The 22,669-nt window shown below is 38.2% G+C and overlaps 1 protein-coding gene across 1 annotated transcript in view; it reads right to left on the reverse strand.

Annotated features, from left to right (window-relative positions):
• LOC121864112 (histidine decarboxylase-like) overlaps window positions 1-22,669 on the reverse strand; it is a 185,393-nt gene that overhangs the window by 1,622 nt on the left and 161,102 nt on the right. Inside the window, exons 14-17 of the mRNA XM_042363026.1 lie at window positions 17,132-17,331; window positions 14,014-14,144; window positions 8,059-8,232; window positions 6,701-6,868 (exon numbers count right to left, since the gene is read on the reverse strand). Of these exons, the coding sequence (XP_042218960.1) occupies window positions 6,701-6,868; window positions 8,059-8,232; window positions 14,014-14,144; window positions 17,132-17,331 (673 nt within the window). The remainder of the gene's footprint in view (window positions 1-6,700; window positions 6,869-8,058; window positions 8,233-14,013; window positions 14,145-17,131; window positions 17,332-22,669) is intronic.

Here is a 22,669-nt window from a genome sequence, read left to right on the forward strand (position 1 = left end):
GAAGAAAATAAGACCTTGGTTGTAGCTGTAGTAAAATTAATATGGTTGTTTTAAGTAATGTTATTTAATGTTAATAAATGGAACAATAGAAGTAGCTAACGATAATGGTAAAGAAAAAAGAGAGATCGCGTGTGCAAAATTAACAATACAATTTATTAATAATACGTCGAATATTAGAGGAGACGAGACGGCTGCCTGCATTATTTATGTTAAAGTTTACGAAACCAACGACTGATTGGTTCTACACATAAAACTGAAGAAAATAAGACCCTGATTTTAGCTGTAGTAAAATTAATGTAAAAAAAATTAATATGGTTGTTTGAAGTACCTGTAATGTTATTTAATGTTAATAAATGGAACAATATAAGTAGCTAACCATTAATGGTAAAAAAAAGTGAGACTGTGCGTATGTAAGTATGCACATGTGAAAACATATCATTACTCTACATAAGAATATGAAAGCAACACTTAGTTACTGCTCATATATATTGAAGGGTTCAATGTTGTACTCTGTATAGACAAGCAGAGAGAGAGAGAAAGAGCAGCCGAACTGCCGGATGTAAACAAACCTTAATTTCCCGCGGCTATGTTTTTTTGTTTTTGTTTTTTAAAGGGATTAGCCCACCCGGGCGTAGGTCACTGACTCACATTGGGGCCTGAGGGGCAAAAATTTAATACACCTGTAATAATAATAATTATTCAGATAAGGAAAAAAAAAAGAAAAAAAGAAAAGAAAAAAAAGCTGGCTATCTACCTATTGGACAAACTAAAATCGTTCTGGACCACGGGAGTTTCCGGACCACAGAATGCCGGACTAGAGAGGTACAATATATATATATATATATATATATATATATATATATATATATATATATATATATATATATATATATATATATATATATATATATATATATATATATATATATATATATATATATATATATATATATATATATATATATATATATATATATATATATATATATATATATATATATATATATATATATATATATATATATATATATATATATATATATATATATATATATATATATATATATATATATATATATATATATATATATATATATAATAATCCAGTTTGTACATGCCATTACTCAAATTCATGTTGACAGATTTGGTATGATTAATGAGACTAGATTCTATAATTGGTTTACCTCATATCTGTCCAACAGGATGCAGTATGTCTGCTATAATAACCACCAACCTGACTCCTCGCCAATCTTGTATGGAGTCCCCCAAGGTTCCATTCTCGGTCCAGTACTGTTTTTGTTGTACATAAACGACATATTCCACGCCAGCTCACTCATAAAATACAACTTATTTGCAGACGATAGTAATCTGTATGCCAGCAACTCAGACCTCCATTCCTTGATGAGAACTATGAACACTGAATTAACTAAAATGGGGACCTGGGTAATATGTAATAAACTGACCTTAAACCTCGAGAAAACCCACTACACGATCTTTCACAGAAGGAAAAACTTACCCCCTGTACCTTGGTAATATAGTCCTCAAACGCGAAGAAAATACAAAATTCCTTGGAGTTATTGTTGATGAGAAACTTAACTGGAGAAACCACATACATGCCATTCACAGTAAAATCAATAAACAATGCGGTATCATGTATCACACACGACAGTCACTCTCACAGCAATGAAAGAAATCTATCATGATCTTGTTTACCAACACCTGATACACTGTCACACACTATGGGGGGCCTCTGGCTCTTCAAAAACAAAATCTCTGGTTACTGCACAAAAGAGAGTTGTACGGACAATGACCTACTTGAAAAAAACAGATCACACAAACGAAAAATTTGCTATATTGAAATTTTTAAAATTCGAAGATATTAACACTTACTGCTGTGCCCTCTTTGTTTACAAATATATCAATCACTTGCTTGACAATAATTACTTCCAGTTCCGGAATAATCAGAGATACAACTTAAGGCACCCAGAGCTACTAAGACCACCCCCCATGCGCTCCTCTCAGTCCCAGACCTCCATAAAATATCATGGAGTGAAGGTATGAAACAACTTACCCCCACCCATCCGAGCAAAGACTACGCTCCCTTCCTTTAAATCATCTCTAAAAAAATATCTATTGTCGAAGTATTAATATTTCTTGTAACACTTACTATATTTACAGTACCTGCTTTTATTGTACCATCAAAACCGTTTTATCGGAAATTATCATGTAAATAAATAAGTAATTACCATTGCAATAAACATAATTGCCAACTAGACATAATCCTGACAGCTCTGTCCTCTTGTTCAACCTTATTACTGTACAACCCAGGTTGTACTGCTCCCCCATTATACTTATGTTTTTAAATTCCACTCTGTAATTGTATATGTGTATGTGTAATGTGTATGTGTATGTATGTATGTATATATATATATATATATATATATATATATATATATATATATATATATATATATATATATATATATATATATATATATATATATATATATATATATATATATATATATATATATAAATAAATATCCTGTAAAAAAAAATAAAAATAATGAATAATAAAATAAATAAATAATGAAGTGACAACCGTGGTAACATTATGAGATGTACTTATTACCACCATGCTATTGTACTATTCCATATGATACTGAATGTTACATAATACTTCCTTGAGATAAATGTATAGTGCAGTATATATCAGGTGCCTCAAAGAGAGGTCAGGTTCTCAACTGGCTCAGCCATGTTAATATTGTTATTATTATCCACTCTGTATCTGTATTTTTCTGCCTAAATAAACTGTTTTAATTCAATTTAAACTGAATTACCCAGTAGAGGGTCCAAATCCTTACAGGTACCTAGAAGAGGGTCGGGTGACTGACCAGTACCTAGTAGAGGGTCGGGAAACTGACCTGTACCTAGTATAGGGTCGGGTGACTGACCTGTACCTAGTTGAAGCTCGGGTGACTAACCTGCACCAAGTAGAGGGTCGGGTGACTGATCTGTACCTAGTAGAGGGTCGGGTAACTGACCTGTTTCTATTAGAGGGTCGGGTAACTGACCTGTTTCTATTAGAGGGTCGGGTAACTGACCTGTTTCTATTAGAGGGTCGGATAACTGACCTGTTTCTAGTAGAGGGTCAGGTGACTGACCTGTACTACCTAGTGTGCAGCCCGACACACTCTTTGCATGCGGCCCACGGCCAATTTGCTGCTCCAGCCTTACCTTGAGTAGCTAAAACTAAATAGTGAGTGTATCCCTCAGCTGAATAAAATAGTCTGCTGTTTCCTAGAACAAAATACTCAATCAACATCACCAATGAAAGAACAATAAGACTAGAGATAGTTTTAACGGTTAATTGTGGCTGTAAGCGTGCCACTGTACGAGTTGTGAGACGGCCGATTGACTACTGTTCACGTATACACCCCATACAGTACAGGTATTAGACATGAAAACTCTGACGCGGCAGGCTCTAGCTTGGCCAATCATTCAAGTACTAGTACATAAGAACATAAGAAAATAAGAAGTCTGCAATAGGCCGGTTGGCCTGTGCATGGCAGCTCCTGTCGAGAGTTACTACCACTCTCTATCATCCATGAATCTATCCAGCCTCCTTTTGAAACTTTCCAGAGTTCCCGCACTTACTACAAAGTTGCTAAGCTTGTTCCACTCGTCCACCACCCTATTGTGAACCAGTTTCTTCCTATCTCCCTCCTAAACCTAAACTTATCCAACTTGAATCCGTTGCTCCGAGTCCTATCCTGCTCGGATATTATAAGAACTTTATCTATATCCCCTTTATTGATTCCTTTCACCCACTTAAATACTTTATCATATCTCCCCGCACTCTTCATCTTTCTAGGGAATGCAAGTTAAGTTTCTTTAGCCAATCCTGATATGGAAGGTTTCTAAGTCCCGGAATCATTTTTGTCATTCTTCGCTGCACCGACTCTAGTGAATTTATATCCATTCTATAATAGGGCCACCAGAACTGAACCGCATAATCGAGGTGTGGCCTGACTAGCGCAAGATATAGTTGCAATAAGACCTCTGCACTCTTGTTACTTACACTTCTAGATATAAAACCCAATACTCTGTTTGCCTTATTTCGAACATTAACGCACTGTTTTCTAGGCCATAGGTCCGGGCTTACAAGTACCCCTAGGTCTCTTTCACAAGTCGACTTCTCTAGGTTGATGTTGTTAAGGCTGTATACATTATAAGTATTTGTTCTTCCAATATTAAGTACGCTGCACTTGCTAGTGTTGCAAATATCCAAAGCAGCAGTGATCTTTGTTTTTACTTTTGAGCCCATAATTATGTTTTCAAAGAAAAGAACAGTTAATGAAGAGTGTCGGGTGGTACAGGATAAGTGGAAAATCTTATACTTTTTTGTTGAAATGAATGGAAAACTAACATGTTTGATTTGTAATCAACAAGTTGCTGCGGCCAAAGAATACAACGTTCGAATGCATTATGAAACTAACCATGCTATGAAGTACAATAAATATAGTGGAAAGTTACGTGAAGACAAAGTTAAGGAGTTGGAGCAGTCATTGAAAAAACAGCGGTCAGTATTTAAGAGTCTTCATCAAGTCAGTGATGCTGCAGTTAAGGCAAGTTACAGGATTGCCCATGAAATAGTTGTGTCATTGAAGCCGTTTTCTGAGGGGAACTTTATAAAGAAATGTATGTTGATGGCTTCAGAAGATATTTGGCAGAAAAAACGTCAAGCATTTGCAAACGTAGGCCTCTCAAGAAATACAGTTGCAGAAAGAATTGGTGAATTATCAGAGAATATTAACAGTCAACTCCATGACAAAGTTAGGTCCTTTACTGCATTTTCAGTTGCAATTGATGAAAGTGCCGATGTAAGTGATGTAGCACAACTTGCAGTTTTTATATGTGGTGTGGATGAATATATGCAGGTAACAGAAGAATTTGTGAAACTGGTACCAATGAAAGGAACAACAACAGGTGATGACATATTTGTGGGTTTGGTGGGGGCACTGGATAAATTAGGTGTTGACTGCACACAAACTCTGAGTCTGGCTACAGATGGAGCACCGCAAATGGTGGGTAGAAAAGCTGGCGTGGCAACAAAATTAAAGGAAAAACTAATAGCTGTGAACCCGAACCATCAAATTTATAATGTGCATTGTATTATATATAAAGAAGTGTTGTGTAGTAAAACATTAAAAATGGATAATGTCATGGGTGTTGTTATAAAGACAGTGAACTTCATACGCGCGCGAGGTCTGACCCACAGACAGTTCAACTGCTTATTGAAGGAAAATGAGAACACACACGGACTGCCACATCACACTGATGTTCGCTGGTTAAGGCAGGGAGTCGTACTGAAGCGATTTTATGAATTGAGCAGTGAAATACAGATGTTTATGGAACAGAAAGGAAGGGATTTGCATGAACTGAAAGATAATGAATGAGTTCAAGATCTAACTTTCATGGTGGATATTACAGAACACTTAAATTACGTGAATACAAAGATGCAAGGACGCAATAAATTGGTGACAGAGTTTTATGACTGCATTCGTGCCTTTGAGATGAAACTTCAGCTATTAGAACGGCAACTATCAGAGAGTAATCTTTCTCACTTTCCGACCTTGAAGTCCCTGCAAGGCACACCTGAGCTTCATGCTGATATCAACACAAAAAAGTACTGCATCAAGATTTCCACATTAATGAATGAGTTCCAAGAAAGATTTGCTGACTTTAAAAGACTTGAGAAGAATTTTTTCATTTTTTGGGACCCATTTTCTGTTGGTGTTATTGAGGTACCATAACATCTTTAGTTAGAATTAATTGAGCTCCAGTGTGATTCTGTGTTGAGGAACAAGTTTTCGAGCGTTGATGTTGGCACATTTTATCAATATTTTTGACCAAATTATCCCAGGATTAAATGTTTTGCCTCAAAGATTATGTCAATGTTTGGAAGTACATATGTCTGTGAACAACTCTTTTCTGTGATGAACTTGAACAAGTCTCGGCTTCAGTCCCAACTTACTGATGCACACCTTAATTCAATACTGAAGGTTGCTACATCTCAGTCGTTAGCGCCAAACTTTGATGCACTGGTCCATACCAAGAGGTGCCAATTATCAGGAAGCAGCAGTAGCAAACAATAAGATTGATCAAGATAAGTAAACACCTGATTTGTTTGTTTGTTTTTAAGGGTTTCACATGAGCGCAGACTAAATCCACCTTTCTTATTTTGTCGTACTACTCACCTAAGAGGTGATTGCGAAGTGCTCATAATTATGTTACTTAGCCAGCATACTGTGTACTCATATGAAAATCTGGCCCGCCTTGGCAAATGAGTTTGACACCCCTGTCTAAGTAGAGGGTAGGGTGACTGACCTGTATCTAGTAGAGGGTCGAATGACTGACCTGTGCCTAGTAGACGGTCGGGAGACTGATCTGTACTGCCTAGTAGAGGGTCGGTTAATTGTCTTGTACCTAGAAGAAGGTAGGTTGATTGACCTGTACCTAGTAGATGGTCGGGAGACTGACCTGTACCTAGTAGAGGGTCGGGTGACTGACTTATACCTGGTAGAGGGTCGGGCGACTGACCTGTACCTAGAAGAGGTCCCTGTGTCTGGCCTGCACTCGTACTTTGGAGAGGGTTGATTAAGTGACCTTGTACCCAATACTGGGCCAGATGACTGACCTGTGTCATGGTAGTCGCGGCCCTCAACACTGTCCTCCATCATGGTAGGCATGTTGTCCGTCGAGGTAGGCTTAGCGGAGTGCACCAGGGTAGTGACCAGGTCCATACGGGAGTCAAGCGAGTACTGCTTTCCCGCCATCAACATGCCCTTTATCCTTCGTTTCACGGCTGTGTGCACGATAACATTTTAGATTTTGCTGTACTACTTATGTTAACCAAATTGAATATCTACAGTATGTTTCCACATAAACCGGAGACATATTCCTTCCTTTTTTTTTTTTTAAATTAACTACTCGTCACTATATTACTGCGCGAATCAATTTGAAACTGACTAGGCTCATACCTGCTCCAGTAAACTTAGACCCCTTCCTTATCTTTCTTTAATTTTGGTCTTTTAAAAGACTTATGTAGTCAAGGGTTAAACCACAATATCCAATGAACAATAATTTAGGTAAATTAAGTACAATTTAGAACAAATACAACCTATACATTTTAGGTCATCTTACAGGGGTGAAATCTGGAAAAAACTCATGTAGGGGTTTTGTCAGTTATTCTGTTCTACCTTAACCAATATTCATGAGACTTAGTGTAAAGCTAGTTGGGTACGGACCCTAAACAATAATATAAATGGTATTAGAGTTTATGTCTAATTTTGGGTTTTTGACAATTGATTTTTCTGTAAGTAAACAAATTTTCCTGGAAACGGAAACAACCCCCAAAGTGCAATATGAATATATCGTTATTTTTTTTATCTTTTTGACCATTTTACAGGGACTAAAACTCAATAATAAGATCACGTGAGACTTTTTTGCATTAACTTAAGAATGTTGACCTTATATATAATGATTTATTTATTTATGGTAATTTCTTTTAACATTACCCAATTTTTTATTGCTAATATAGACATAATTCTAATTTGTGATGGATAGAAAGCCTTCAGTAAACAAGGAAGCAGTGTGACCTACAATGCCTTCACTTCCTAACTATGAATATGGGTACCAGTTTTCAACTGGCAATACTCGGGACGGTCTGGGCGACTCAGCTGCTGCGCCTCATAAATTTTCAGCACTGTACAATTGTCTAAATATAGATAGATTCTAAACCACTGTACTGTACAGTAACAACTTAATTTTTGTCTTTTATTAATTCAAAATAATGTTTCCTTTTTTCTATAAATTAAACAACACCTACCCGTTAGGAACTTCGTAACCCTTCGTATTCTGAAAGAGACTAAACGTAACTTTATTAATTCAATTCCCAAATTAATATTACCATTCCACACTGAAATGTGACAAGAATTAGTTTATGTAGTGAAACAAAAAAGATTTAGACAAAAAGATGAATCTCCGTGCACTAACCTTTACCTGGGGAGTCTTGTACGTCCAACTTCAGTTGTTGGAATTTCTTGGCGAACTCGAAGAGAACGTCATTATTGTCGAAGATGGCAGCGAAGGAACCGTTCACAATCTTCGGCGACATGGGTGAATTGGCCAGGAGAAGTGAGGTGCCAAAGTCTGGGTTCTTCCTAGTGTCTGTGAGAACCAAGAAAACGATTAAGACGTGTGGTTAAACACCTTGATGCTAACCTAATTTAACCTATACATATCGCCCGTAGTCCAGGCGATATGTGCAAAAATACCAATGAATTGTGCATTTTCTCATAAAAGCATGTTGCTTGGCACAGTTATAGATTATGTTTTTCCTGATGATTTTGAGAGGTGGAGGCATTTCGAAAACATTCCCTGTCGATGACAGCGATCATTTTGTGGCTGCCATTATGGCAAAAGAAATATATATATCTACCCTAGCTCCGCTAATATACATGATGGCATGAAAATAATGGCGTGTGTACCCCTATTTTGGAGGCCAATGTTTACTATGGTGTCATGTAAAACAATTTAAGATGTAGAGATGTCCTCCAGTACGGAAAATGAGACAGCCAATGTTGAAACAGAGATTAATCCACGTATTTTTAACCACCATCATATATTACAACAATATATTTGAGATGTCACTTGCCATGTTTTCATGGTTAAACAAAGCTATTTAGATAGTATATCTATTATAGCACGGTTTTATTAGACTGTATATACAAAGGATTCTTTGGGGTTCCTAGTGGGCTCTATATCAGTGTTCCGAACGAACTTGGCAACCCGGGTAATGTAGACTCCTTCATCATAGGTGACACATATATTGCCCGTACAAAACACGCACATGTGATAACTGCCAGCAGCCTCTACTATATATGCTGTTAAAGAAAGCCTCCAGCAAGTACACGGATGGTGTAGCACCAGGAGATCAGCCCAAAAACATTGACTGCTGGTGTGTCCGGAGGAAGGAAGAAAGTCCCTAGTTTCTCTTCTTGCATATTGCAATGCACCTGGAACTTCTGGTATTGTCATATGTATGATAAATACGGGAGGCTTACTTCTCATCTATCCAGACTGTCTAAAAACTTGTCTCATGGTTCTTGATATTAGATCACATCAATTATGCACGCTGGCTGTCAGTTTATGTGCGAGACATGGCCAGTCTCTGTGATGCATACCCAGACATAATTATAGTCCAGAGGATAAGGGAAAAGCCATGTAGTTTTTTACTACAGCATCAACTTTGTACACTGATACTAGGACCCATGAGGAGCATTTTAAAGTTTGGAAACAATTTGTATCTGCCTGCTGGTGGCTGTGGTGGGCATTTTTCAAAATGGCAGCAACATCACATTAAAAAATGCAATATCTCAGCTTTTATTGTAGTTAGACCTTTGATTTTTGTGGCTTTACTCATGCTTTCAGACCCAAGGAATATAATAATAATATTGATATTGCTGTACGATATGTAATTTATTCCGAAATCCAAGTTGACAAGTAAAATGCGGACTTTTTGCCACCCCGATGTGACCAATTCTTGCATTATGATAACACATATAGCAGTTTTACTCTTCTATATGTTATTTCACTTCAAGTACATACAAATATCAATAAATATAACAAGCCCCCATTAGTATTTCAGTTATTTATTATCCAGATCCAGATCATGGAATACAGGTACATCAAGCGTCAATTTCATGGTTCTGTGAAACGTGTTGACATGGGGTTTGATGTATATAAAGCAGATAGTCTGAAATCAGCCGCAAGATAAAAAGGGGGATATGGTACCAGACGACGATTTGAGGGCAGACAAAAGTTCCCAGGGAATTAGCGGGCCCTTCTGCGAGAGAATGAATATAACAAATATCTCTTTCATCTTACTAGTACCCAGGTCAACCTGGAAGAGTATCCAGGTAGTGTATTGGTCACCTATCAAGAACATGTGATGTGCTCGGAACCAACTTATTCAAGTGAAAGAATATCCCTATGTTCACATGAGGAGGCAGAAAACTGTATGGTTCTGCATGCTGCAGACGAAGCACATCGAAGATACAGAAAAATATTCATCAAGACTGTTGACACGGATGTTGTGGTGCTTTGCATAGGCTTCGCTACAAAGATAGGCTGTGAATGTCATTGGGTAGGATTTGGTACAGGACGGTCCTTCTGCTATCTTAATGTTACACAGATGGCTGAGGTATTAGGTGAGGAAAGATGTTCAGCTCTACTTGCTTTCCATGCACTAACTGGCTGTGATATCATCTCATCATTTGCATGAAGGGGTAAGTGTACCACCTGGATTGCTTGGCAAGCTTACAATTAACTGACAATTGCCCCTTGTGTCCTGGTTCAAACTCCAAACACCAGATAACATAGCAGTTATCCTTCCATCCATCGAAAGATATATTATCGTGATAATGTACGACAGGGTAGCTCAGAGAAGGATGTCAATAGTGTAAGGCAGAATCTGTCAACACAAAAGTGACAAGAAATTGAAAACTTACCAACAACACTGTTAGAGGAAAGTTTTTAATCACCGGAGTTAACACTTTATTTTATTTCTTTCACCTTACTAACTCATTTATTTATACCTTTACATATACAATCTTAAACATGGGATTTCGTGAGGTTGCGGTACTGGTTGATAACCCCAGTGATTAAAATATCCCTATTACAACACAGGAAGCACTCAGCACTAGCTAGCTTCGAATTGGCTGTGAAGCTGGTCATGTATGAGTCCAATCGTTGTTGAAGCCATTCTCAAACTCCAAACGTCGTGCTGCTCCTTTCTTACCCCTTTGTGAAATACGCCTCCAGCATTTCAGTCACAGTTCGTCGCACTTCTGCCATCATATTGGACCCAGGATTTTGATCAGGTGCTGAGCATTCAGGCTCAGGCAGAGGGTGGCCCCCTTCAGCTTCAGTTGCCGTAAAATCGTGGTCGTTCAGTTCTGGAGGGACAACTTCTACCTCTGGGTCTCGGTCACCTTCATCCATGTTCACCCTTCCCTTTTGTTGCTCTGGATCCATTTCCACAACCTCTTGTCCTTTTATGGATATTAATTTACAGCTCCGGTTAGGTCTCAAAATTTGTTTGATGAACCATTGCTCACCGCCTGTATTTGGTGGTGTAGCTCACTGCTTGTATTTATGTTTGATGATAGTAGGTCAATGCTGGTTGCTTGTGGTGTTACAAGTGGCACTTCACTGCTGGTTGCTTATGGTGTATTACAAGTGGCATTTCACTGCCGATTGCTTACGGTGTTACAAGTAAATTTAATCACGCTTACCTTGTACTTCGTTGAGTTGATTATTTGTTACTTTAAAACCGGTGGTAATGAATCAATCTTCCTTTCCTTCGTAACCTCAGTAGTTGGCGGCAGCTCTGCCTGTACGAAAAGGAACACTCGCAACCTGTGATCCACATTCACATGACAGTGTCCCGACCAGTGCTGCTGTAATGTATGTTTTCCAATTTAAGGGTACAAGCATGCAATACGAAAGGAGGACATGAAATTCAGATATCATTCGATGAATTCCTTATTTTAAGTAAAGTTTAGTAACATAATAATTCATTGCTGATGCAGTAGAAAGGAAGATGAGGTTGACAGGTCAACGGGTATGGTCATTCTGGCACCATCGTGTAGTGAAAGCAGAAGGATTGTACACTGAATTAGTACTTCTGAGGTTTTCGTCGGGCAACCACTATGAAAGGCTCCTTATATCATCGGCGAGTATCGTCTCACATTTGGTCTAATTGTATTTGTTGTGAATTAGTTTATTTACAACCTTTGGATAAGTGTTCCATGAACCAGTTTGTGCCTTTTCATACATAGAAAATGGAAACTGGTATCGTTCAAGATAATCTACTTTATATTTCTTAATACACACCTATATTTACGACCTTGGATCACGGTTATGTCAAACTATAACAAATTAACTCCGGCTAAATTGTCTACGTATTTAATCTCATAGTACAATCTTCTTTCAGGACCACTGTTCACTCACATCTTTGGTGTTGCTTATGAATTAAGAGACTCTGATTCATGTAGTCATCAGTCTGTCTTGGTAAGTGGTGTATTTACTGTCGTTATTACACACTCGATAAACATAACTTTTATCTTTTATGTGCATTACATGTATGTGCAAGTAAACTCATGTTCAACTAGCAGTTCTCTGCAATACCGCTATATTTGGTGTAATCGTATGCATGCCACATGGGTGCACGGAGATTATGTAATGCTTGCGAGTCATCGTCTAACATATTCTCAACAACTGACATCTCCAGGTTATGCCTCCTCGTCCCCATTTCCAAGAAAATTGGCTATCGAAGGATGTTTTAGCTCTTGACTAGCTTGAGTACCAAGAACTCCGACGAAGGCATATCGTCAGGTTTGCCATAAATACTTAAGTGCCAAGACATCATTGTTGAAATGCCACCGCACCATAAGACAGCATGCGGGTAAGGAAGAACTCCTTAAAGCTATCACCTCTGCTCCGGGTGGCACGTTTGCTCATTGTGGTCAGCCTGGCGGCGGTGCCTTTGATCAACCTAACACGTCTTCACCCTGCCGGGGCCATACTGAGCACCGCGGTGAAAGCAACTGTCCTATTCGCAGCGTTTTTGGCAGAACATGATGCCATTCATGTGATTTAGTGTTTGTTTCCTCTTGTATTTTAGCCCAAATGTAATGGCACTGCTCAATAAGTGGTCATGATTAATGTGGCCCAAGTAAGGGTGGCAGAAACCTCACTCGTTTAGCAACATGTGATCTCACACTCTTCAGTTGCAAGCATAGCCTAATAAACTTAATATTCCTTTAGCTTATGTGACCACCTTGTCGACCTCAATAAGTGAATGTTCCAGATTCCAAGACAGCCGCTCAAATGGCAACGAAGCGGTGGATGGAGAAGGTGTGGTTGGTGAGTGTGACTTGTGAAGGTGTGAGTGGTGGAGGTGTGGGTGGTGAAGGTGTGGGTGGTAAGTGTGTGGGTGGTGGAGGTGTGAGTGGTGGAGGTGTGGGTGGTGGAGGTGTGGGTGGTGAAGGTGTGGGTGGTGAAGGTGTGAGTGGTAAGTGTGTGGGTGGTGAAGGTGTGGGTGGTGAAAGTGAGAGTGATGAAGGTATTGGTGGTGAAATTATGAGTGATGAACGTGTGGGTTGTGAAGGTGTGGTTGGTGAAGTTGAGGGTGGTTTGGGTGTGGGCGATGTATCATTAGGTAGTAAAGTTGTGAGTGGTGGAAGTGTGGGTGGTCAATGTGTGGGTCATGAAGGTGTGGGTATTGGGGGTGTGGGATGTGAAGGTATGGGTGGCGAAGGTGTGGGTAGTGAAGGGGTGGATGGTGAAGGTTTTGGCTGGTGAAGGTATGGATAGTGAAGGTGTGGGTGGTGGAGGTGTGGGTGGTGAAGGTTGTGGGTGGTGAAGGTTAATTTTTTATTTTCGCCCATGGACAACAGCTGTAGCGGAAAAAGGATTGTAGAGTAGAAGTCACAAAATGTGCTTATTAGACCCCAGTGATTTTGATATTATGGCATTGAATGTTACAGAGTACTTCCAGTTCATTGTTGAAGTTGGTACATAAAATTTTGATTAGGTATACTACAGGGTAGATGCAAGTGTGAATACAGTCTAAGTATATCAGCTATCTTGTCATCAGAGATAAAGTGCTGTGCCATTGCATACACAGTGCTTAGATCTAGCCCTATATGCTTCTATTTTTTTACAGTTGAAGGTGTGGTGAAGGAGTGGGTGGTGAAGGAGTGGGTAGTGAAGGTGTGGGAGGTGAAGGTGGGAGGTGAAGGTGTGAGTGGTGAAGGTGTGTGTGGTGAACTTGTGGTTGGTGGAGGTGTGGGTGGTGTGGGTGGGGTAGGTGTAGATGGTGTAGTTGTGGGTGTTGAAGGTGTGGGTACACAACATTAAGGAGGCAGGAAGGAGCGAGGTCACCTTTAAGGAAAACTTTGGCTTTGTGTTCCTCGGCAGGGGTCTTGGAGAGCGCTTGACTGGCAACTGCCCGAATGATTCCCCAGTCCCTCGATAGGTCGTCCACGGTCGTGTGGGTTGAAGTCACTGTGAACCTGCAACATATTATAGTAAGCTGTGTGGGTTGAGGCAAGGATTCAAATAAGGATTCTAATACTCTAGATCTTGAAGGATAGCCCATAGTGGCGCTGCCAAGCGGCTGGGGAATAAACTAAATAATTACCAGACAAGGCATAAAGGGAGATAAACCTAACCTAACCAGTTTTTGGAGGTCACCTGCTGCTGTGATGTAGGATACAGCTGGGCAATCTAGTACGCTTATGGTTACAGACAAAAGAATTTATGTCTTTTCTTAAAAGTAAACAATTTCCACACGTAAGACAGTCTTGATGTTGGTAGGACACTGTGATCTTGTAATATCTGGATTGTTTCACTATTGTTCTGATAAACTCGCTGAATAACAGCTAGATAAAGGGGAGAGAGCTTCAAAATGGCTGTTTCGGCCTTCAAAATGGCTGCTTCAAATTGATTGCCCAGCCAAGTCACATGACATGATACTTGACGATCATTGGTTGTTATGTCGTGAAGAGGAGGAGGAAGAGGAGAGAAGTGACTCTTACAACATGGTGGGTATAGAAATTTACGCCTAGAAATTTGTGAGGTACTCCGTTAATATTGATTTGCACAAAAAATTATATGAAGTCATATTTTTTTTTTTTTTAGTCTTTGTGTCTGTAATATTGAAAATTGCAGACCTGCGGACAGCCAATGGACGAATATAACCAAGATAAGGAAGATACTGTTTTATTCTTGAAAATATAGGATAGAACTTTGAAGCTTTGGGTCATTATCCATTTTAGGACTGGATATTTCAATGTTTTTTAATGGATTTTATATTTATTTATTGGGCAATTCATGAAAACCTTACCAACCGAACCCAAATTATGTGGCAAAATCAAGCCAAAAATGAACCAATCCAAACCTAACTTTACCTACCTAACCTAACTTTACCTACCTAACGTAACTTTACCTACCTAACCTAACTTTACCTACCTAACCTAACTTTACCTAATCATTCTTTACCTAACCTAACCTAGCCTTTGTCTTGGCAATTTTGTGTTGTTAAAAAAAAATGGTTAAGAATCAGCAGAGTACAACCACGTAACTCCATGATGATTTTTATATAGAGAGATAAAGATATATTTTTATAATTTTTATTTTTACTATTATTCCAACTTGGAATAATGTAGCTTGATCTTCAAATTTTTTCCACCGTAGCAGCCTAATCTTAGAACCTACAATCTTAAATGATTACAAAAATATATAATATTATTTGGTTTGGCAAGGTTATACTTTTGGAATCAGCATGAAAATCTAACATAACCTAATAAAAATATTATATATTTTCAAAATTTGTTTCTCCCAAAATCTTTTTATATTTTTGATATCAGCAGGAAGGGCTTAATTAAAAAACAAACATATATATATATATATATATATATATATATATATATATATATATATATATATATATATATATATATATATATATATATATATATATATATATATATATATATATATATATATATATATATATATATATATATATATATATATATATATATATATATATATATATATATATATATATATATATATATATATATATATATATATATATATATATATATATATATACCGTATAGTGATTTTGAAATTCCATGATGGCCATTTAGCATGAAAGAAAAAGAATGTAAGATTGATTTTCCTTACCTACATAGTAATGACTCCCAAAATGTATAGTTTAGAACAACCCCAAAAAAAAACGAAAATACATAAGAAACCGGACTATGGGCACAGACCAGCTCGAACACTCGAGGAAGAGAGACTGGCTTTAACATTGATGAAGACAGGCCATATGAGCGTCCTTTTGTGTGAATTTAAAGACATATTAGAAAAATGAGCATCTATCAAACCCTAGACGTTATTATGGCGTTAACAACGTCTGGCCTGGCGGTTTCAGGACATTCCCGTCACAAGTTAAGATTATATACTGTGTATATTTTGTGATACTTTCTGAGTAGAATTTTAGACTACATGAACCAGACAGAATATTGTCACCTGTGCTAATATACAGGCACAATACAATTTAGTTGGGACATTGTTATATCCATTACATTTTAAGGTGGCATAAAAGAATCCTCGAGATATATCATTATTAGGACGGCTCTGTCGTCCAGTAATGATTAGTAACACGGTGTAAATCTATTATAGTCTCTTTTTATTTGCTTTTACCAGGGTATGCCATTGAATCAATGCATAGTAATGCTCAGAATTTTGGTAATGTAGCAGCGGCAAAATTTATTAGGTGGTGGAGTAAAGCTCCGTCTTTTTACTGAACGGGGTAAACCACTGTTCCAAAATACCGGATAAGTATTATTGCTCAGTACCTGCCATGACTATTGTAGTACATTGCCCTGATTAAGTATTATTCTAATCAGCTCTCTAAAGAGATCTTCTTTCCATGATGTAGGTGAGTGTGGTTGTGTCCTACCATAACCTGTACTGTGTTGCCGTGGTCTAATATAGTTCATTTTATTAAGTCAGTGTCTACCTTATAATAGACACGTGAAATGATTTACATACTTCCTGATACATTGCGACCAGCTGCAAGACCTGGAGCATCCTGGGGTTAGAATGTCTGATTTAACAACTGCGATAGATATTACCAGTTGTTACAGAGATAGATGGGATAATGGTTCCTTAAAGGTGTATTCAGAAGTGCATTTCATAATCTAACTGGCAAGGTTATACTGTATAATCTCGAAAAAATTTAATCGATTTCATTGTTACCTCTTAATACAAGATGTTATTTGGTACCAATATAAACAATGACCAGTCTGTATTGTAGCTCACACATTCTAACACCTTAACAGACTTCGTATTCATATCTACATATCCGAGATAGTGAGTAACAAGAAATCGGTTATTTTCAAATTTGTTTACAGGAAATGGGAACAAAAGCTACTGAGATCAAATAGAGAAATAAAAAAAAAAGAGTTTCTGGAGAGGTACAAACCTTATGACGTATTTTCCTTTGAGACACGCGGGAACACAGTGTAGTTTGCCTGTCGAATTCAGCCTCTTGAGCAGCTTCTCTGTTAGTTCATTGTCACCTTTGAGTCTGAATACCACCATCCCCAGGTATCGCGCCGCAGGGATTTCGAATCTCGGATCAGACTTAACGAATGCCTCAAACTTCTGGGCCATCCTCACTCCCTGGGAATTGTGTCGAAAGGTTAAAAATGGTGGTAAATGATTCAGGAATATCCCCATTACCTCAGGAGTGTGTGGGAAAGAAAGGAATTGTAGTAGATAATCCAGGACAATTCCCATGGACAAGGGAGTGAGTGGGAAAGAAAGGGATTGCAGTAGATTATCCAGGACAATTCCCATGGACAAGGGAGTGAGTGGGAAAGAAAGGGATTGTGGTAGATCATCCAGGACAATCCCCATGGACAAGGGAGTATGTGGGAAAGAAAGGGATTGTGGTAGATTATTCAGGATTATTTTCACGACCGAGAGATTGTTGTTGTTAAAATTTTATTACTGCACTTCGACAACGAGGGTCTTTAAGCGCATAACAAGGTTAGGAGTTACTCTATTCCAACAACATTTAAAAAAAAAATTGAGAGATAAAACTCTGTTAGTTTTCTACCGAGAGAGAGCGTAGGAAAGAAAGATGTGATTTTTACATGACCCAGGGCAATCATTACGTTCTGGTAAACAGTCCATATCTATATATCCATCATAAAGATAAACAGCAATTTAACAAGGTCCTTGAAACTGGCTTACGTGAATTAGACAGAGGAAAATAGGAAAGAATAAGGGAATGAAGTACAGTGTTCTATATTGATTATGTACAGTACAAGAATCAAGTATCATAAAATAAATACACAAAAATGAATAACAATAATGATGGTAATAATAAAGATACTAATGTTACGGGACCGTGATTATTGAATATTCATTGCCATTCTTCCTATTTTAGTCCAAGGGCAATAGGCTCAAACCCGGAACAAACTGGCAACAAGCTGAAATTTTCAGGAAATACCCATAAAAGCGTGATAAAAAAACATATGGAAATTCAGTTAACATCTTCCTTGTGTAAACGCAGGAATTAAAAGCGGCGTCTAAGATGGCCGTCATTCTATAGTGTATCATATATTTGTAACTAGACAGGATAGAAATATGAACCATCAATTACAGGATATAACAAAACCAAGATGGCAGCCCTTCTGCAGTATGTGGTATATTGTTAGCAAATAAACATAGTACAACTATAGAAATGAAGAGTGCACAAATATATGTTTTCAGACACCAACAAACCTCTTAAGCCATTAATTACATAATTTGAAAATAACAGTCAATATAACTTCCAAAATTAAAATCAATACATGTCATACTTTTATGACTAGCCACACAAAAATGAAGTAGAATGTAAGGGAAAAAAATTATTCCACGTAACATTCAAGTCATGTGTAAACCATAAAAATATACAACTTAATTATTATGTTATACAGTATTCTATTGTTGACCATTATTATTTTTGTTATCACCATCATTATCCAACAATATTGGTGCAGTAGTGATGCAGGTTTGACCCATGCATTTGCTGCACATTGTGGTGCAAAAAAAAAGAAAGTTTCTTGCACCTACATGACTTCCCACAACCAAATTTGCATGTATAGTCTCGTTCAAGATTCTTCGAACACTGCTGGAGACTGGCAACTCAAGGCCGTTTGTTTACTATAGTACGTAATATACAGTAATATAATACGAAATACCAAAGCCCAACCATTAAATTAAGCAACGGGTAACTAAGTAACCAGTCACCGATAACCCTTACATTTATTCATAATTTTTACTACGTACTATAGCAAACAAACGGCCTTGAGTTGCTAGCTGTCTCCACCAGTGTTCGAAGAATCTTGAACGAGACTGTACATGATACCATCTTGAGCAAGGTGTCGGGGCAACAGTTTCCACCCGGTGTGACAGTATTGTCTTGTGATTTCCCGTCCATTCCTGAAACCGTGAGATGCGTGCGGTAGGAAGAAGCCCGTAATGGTAATAAATGGAATAGTTTATTCCTATTTCAGAAAATGGATGTGCCTTGTATAATCTGCAATAAGAAGCTGGGTTCGAACTTATGATGCAACAATTGGAGATAAGGGCCGCATGACTCTTGTGTTGGCAAGCATCAGGTCTGATTATGGGCTTCAACAGATGGTGGAGAGAATATCACCACTAACACTTCATGCTGTTTACCGCAAGAACTATACACGTGAGAGCACACTAGCGGTCATCTGTTAGTGTGATACAGAAGCTGTAACTATGGAAAATAAATATCACGCAAACGCAAGAGAGGTGTAAGGAGTGTAGAATCCTTAGAATTTCAGTATACCGTCTTGAAACATGACGCAGATAGACAAGATGACTGGGGATATTCAGTTACAGAACTCATACAACATGCTTTTGATTTAGTGTCAGCTGAGGCAAAATATTATCGAAATTGTAATCAATTATTTCTCCTGAACAGAGATGAAATGAGCGAATCCACTGGCAGGCCATCTAATCAGGTTCAAGAGGAAGTTTTCAATGAGCTTTGTGCTTTTCTTGATGAGAATGATGAATGCTAGTACTCTCTAGTCAAGCCTTAGGAACATCCGGAAAGTCGAGTGTCTTCAGTTTTCGTGACTCGGCACACAAAATCCTCTGTGAATGGTTGATTACTGACAAGGTAACTGATACAAGTAGTGAGACCGAATGTCTCTTTGATATGGCTGCCGCAATAATCTTTGATGTTATCTGGTTGAGAGTATATGCTTGAGATGAGAAATATACAATGGAAGCAAGAGGAAATAAAAACACATTGATATCTGATTCAACAAAGCGTTCCAAGGCTATCGGTAGATGTACAATACTATCGTGGACAAAAGTTTGCTCCCCGTGGTGAAACTGAGTCACAGGAATGAGTCTCTGAACTGACTTACCCTGACTGTCATCTGGTGTGGGTGTGCTGTTTTATCTCATTTGGGGTCGATACTGCTTCAGTTTGGGAGGGAGCGAACTTTTGTCCACGATAGTACAGCCATAGCACACGCCATAATTTCAGCATGCAGACCCAAGTCCTTCATTTCACTAATTTTGTTTGGTATGCTTCCCGAGAACTGATAGACATTTTGAGCAGCAAAATGTTTGAACATACCCTAATATCAGTTAAAGAACCATCTCCAATGCTCTAGGTTGTTTCACATAGCTTGTGTATGACAACGATGATTTCAATGTAGTTACAGTTACTGGTCAGAAAACATTCCACAGTATGGGAGGCATAACTTGTGTAACGCCTCCCGGCACTGTGGCTTGCTCACCCATAAAACGTACAGTCAAATTACTATCTGCTGGAACAGTTGCCACTTTTAGGAACATTCCCATTAAGTCATAGAGCAAACCTGCTCTTCCCGGTCTGGAGGGTTTAGTAATAGGGCCCCTCAAAACTGTTGACCAAACACCACAGAACCTAAGCTCTGCAGCTGCCCTCGACTCCTTGTGGAGTGTTGGCTGTATTCTGGAACTGGCTCCTTGTCCTTCATGGAGTGGTTTCATGAAAGTGGCCATGAGGCGTGACCAGTGTGAAAGAAGCGGAATAGAAATCCGCCCTCTCATCAATCTCAATCCCACCAATTCAAGCTCTATTTACACAGCATTAAGTTTTGCACAAGCACAGTGTGAAAAAAAACATGGTCTGAAAATATGCCCAGTTATATTTGGCCAGTCATTATACTTAAAGGCTGCGGGAGTAGTAGCTGCTGTACAAGATCTAGACAAAATCATTGTGCGTCTTGGTGGACTCCATCTTCTGATGCCTTACCTCAGTAACATTGGACAATTATGGCGGGAAGTGGCCTAGCAGAGTTGTGGGAAGTGGTGTATGCAAAAGGATCAGTTAGACACCTGTTAACTGACCATGCTTTCTCACGTACACAACGTGCTAACATTCTTACCTCAGCAACCTTGATCTGTCTTACTAGAGACATCTGGTTGTATGGACAACATCAAGAGCGATCATTTGAAAAACCTTTACAAAGCTCTTCCTAACCAGGAACGTATTGGACACATTTATAAAAACTGGAAGCACTCTTGATGAAGTGAAGAGTGCAGGAGAAAGCTTCATTTTCAAGTTGCAAGGGGCTGACAAATTTAAAGCACTTGATGAACACCGCCATATAGCATGCAAAAGGGAAAATCGGTAGAAGTTCCTTAGGTTCATCACTTCAGCTAGAAAGTCTACTTTCAACTAGTGCTGCTGCAAAGCAACATTGCATACCAACGCAGTATCAACCCAAAACCATAAGTTTGCCCTTGATATTTTATCAAATATCATATCTGGTAGCAAATTTAAGATAACATAAAATGGCAACCAATCTGTTTTTGCTCTTTTCCTGTTATCAATGGTTTTATTGGATTTCTCGTGTCTGAAAACCTATGTTTAGAAACTTTGTTCATATTTCTATCATGTCTAGTTGCAAATATAGAATGACAGCCATCATGGACACTATCTTGAATACCCGAGTTAGCACAAGGAAGAAGTTCAGGAAATTTTGATATATATTTTTTTATCACACTTTTATGAGTTTTTCCTGAAAATTTCAGCTTGTTGCCAGTTTGTTCCAGGTTTGAGGTCTATTTGAGCTATTACTCTGACTGTTCCCAAATTATCCATTTCTCCTCTCCTTGTTTCTTATTGGCAGTTGCGTGAAGTTACCAGGTGCCCATTGATTGTGGTGCGCATGTCTAGGGTTTTAATGATCCTAACATTACTTAATTGTTCCTCTCTAGCACGCTTATATGAACGACATTGTCTGTAACTGTAATCCAATCAATCAACTGCCTAATTATTTCATAATACTAAATTTTAGATTAAGATGGGGCCCTCATGACAATGACATGGGATATTTACGATGTGGGATGAATTTTTTGGAATAAGATTTGATTAAACACTTTTTTTTAGATTGTATTTAAAATCAACTGTATTTAGATAGATATTTCTTCCCTCCTCACATAAAAATTTAGTCTCAAGAACTACTTAAAAGAAATTCAAATAACAAATGTTCTCAAGAAAACTCTTTTGTATATGTGTTGTGGCAGGCCAGGCTCCCCCCTTCCGACCTGGCACTGTGGCGGTCTCACATTTTAGCATGGTCAAGGCCAGACCTCTGGTTCCTGCCTCTGTGCTTTTTGCCACAGCACGTGGCCGAGGTTTGTTTGTCCTTTCCTAGGATGTTAGGTGGGAGTCAATTGTGCATTGGCTGTACTTCCAACTAGTAGATTGTGTTATTGTGTCTATATTGTTTTATGTAAATATATGTGAATCAGGTAGATTTACCCTGGCCCTTTTGTCTCCTCTCATCAGGAAAACTTGATTCACAATTATGACTGAGTGACTGGGAACACCTAAAATAATCGTATGAGGTAAATAACTAAAAGTCTTAATCTGTACTGGATCTTACTGATAATTATTAAACTGAGCATTATTTTTATCCACATCTTGTTA

The sequence above is a fragment of the Homarus americanus genome, unplaced genomic scaffold (genome assembly GCF_018991925.1).
Source record: "Homarus americanus isolate GMGI-L3 unplaced genomic scaffold, GMGI_Hamer_2.0 scaffold26351, whole genome shotgun sequence".
Lineage (NCBI taxonomy): Eukaryota > Metazoa > Arthropoda > Malacostraca > Decapoda > Nephropidae > Homarus > Homarus americanus.